This window comes from Rhagoletis zephyria, unplaced genomic scaffold, assembly GCF_001687245.7.
Source record: "Rhagoletis zephyria isolate East Lansing unplaced genomic scaffold, Rhagoletis_zephyria_1.1 Rzeph_scaffold_60052, whole genome shotgun sequence".
NCBI lineage: Eukaryota > Metazoa > Arthropoda > Insecta > Diptera > Tephritidae > Rhagoletis > Rhagoletis zephyria.
In genome coordinates, this window is record NW_016217103.1 from 1 (window position 1) to 1,629 (window position 1,629).

The 1,629-nt window shown below is 33.7% G+C and overlaps 1 protein-coding gene across 3 annotated transcripts; it reads right to left on the minus strand.

Annotated features, from left to right (window-relative positions):
* Positions 1-279: 279 nt before the first annotated feature.
* Positions 280-1,554, minus strand: LOC108356497 (uncharacterized). Of its 3 annotated transcripts, none has more exons than XM_017607601.1 (4): positions 1,425-1,554; positions 1,168-1,310; positions 827-1,115; positions 280-768 (listed from the first exon to the last, which is right to left on the minus strand). In XM_017607601.1, the coding sequence occupies exons 2-4, from the start codon at positions 1,275-1,277 to the stop codon at positions 298-300; spliced, it is 870 nt and encodes a 289-aa protein (XP_017463090.1). In that variant the 5' UTR covers positions 1,278-1,310; positions 1,425-1,554; the 3' UTR covers positions 280-297. The 3 variants fall into 3 exon arrangements, with proteins under 3 accessions (XP_017463090.1, XP_017463088.1, XP_017463089.1); XM_017607599.1 differs by having other exon boundaries at positions 1,168-1,379; XM_017607600.1 differs by lacking the exon at positions 1,425-1,554 and having other exon boundaries at positions 1,168-1,410.
* Between the last annotated feature and the right edge of the window lie 75 nt (positions 1,555-1,629).

Genomic DNA, 1,629 nt, shown 5'->3' on the forward strand with positions numbered 1-1,629 from the left:
CTAACGATTCTGATTAAAAAGTTTGAAATTTGGGTGAAAAATTGCAAAACGTTTATAATTTTTATACAAAGTTTAAAATATGAATTTATATGGTGTTTGTTGTATAGCCAGCTAGGCTTTTATAAAAAAATAATAAACATTAAATAAACAAAAGACAAATAGCCAAAACTGGTCAAANTGATGATATAATATAAATAGCAATAATAATACGTACATATACTTCTATAAATAAAGACGGCTAACTGCAAAAAAATTTGCTTATAAAAAAAGCGGTAATACATAATTAAAATATTTTATTTACTTAAAAATGTTCCTATTTTCGAGAATTTGTAATATTTTGTCTAACTTATCATTTTGATCCGCTATGGCCTTATCCAAATGTACCGTAATCTTATGCTCTAATTGATCGAACTTATTATCTATGTGAGTCTTGAGTACAGGATCCAAAAGAGGTAAATGGGCTGGGTTCGGCGAATTTCCCTCATTTATGTTCCCGTCTTTGGCGGGCTGCACTTTACCATCGAGCGCTGTTTTCATTTGCTCCAAAAGCGCTAAAGATGATTGTCCACCTCCAGCAACCCCCTTCATTTGATTCGCTGCTTTCATAAATAACATGCATTTTTCTGCGCTTGGTGATATTTTCTGGCTACTCAGCATTTTTTGAACATTATGAAAATTAATGTCGACTCCAGTTGTTATACCATTAGGGTTAGGTGCAATTTGTAATAAAAAACCGAATATGCAGATTTCGTCAGATGATGTCAACAACTGTAGAAATGTTATTATTCTGAGGTCGATTTTTTTAAATATTACTATTTATGTATACCTTAAGTGTGCACTCTGTTATGCCTGACTTCTGCACCTCAAAGTCATAACGATACGAGAACACATCGCCATTTTCGTCAACCTCTGCTGTTTCGCCATACAAAGTTTCCGTATATTCTTTTAGTGGTCCGAGAAAGAGTTCCAATTTTGGGGCGGTGCATACTGTAGTTATGGATTCAATTTTATATATTGGCACCTTCAATTGTAGATGTAGTTCGCATGGATTATTGGTGTCATCTCTTTTTAAGAGAACCGCGTTTTGCTTTCCTATAACCTGTTCCAACTCTGGCCTATAGGAAGACGATTGGTCAACAATTTTACTTCAAATAAACATTTTCTTACTTTATAAAAATGTCCTCGTGCGTGATTTTCGTTTGCACGCTCTGTGAAAACTCGCAACCCCCAATACGTTCCCAGTTGCAAACTACCTGTACACTTGCCGCTGATTCCATGATATCCTTTGTTCAAAAGTTAAACCAATTCCACTTTGTTTTGTTGTGTAAATAAACAAAAAAATCCATTCGATAAAAGTGGTTGCCAAATTTACATATTAGCTGAAATGGATTATTCAACAAGATAAATATAATGAACAATTTTACTTTAAACTTGAGAAACTTGGAACACTTCAAATATATTTTGGGAAATAATTCAATTCGTTAGCATTTAACTTTCAAAATCTTAAATTCTGTATAAATAAATTCCATGTTCACAATTCCTGCAGCAACAGTTTTGCTTTCCTTCAAAATCAGCTGACCGGCTGAATTCAGCGTTCATTTGACGGTGCTGTTGCGCAATATGGCAATG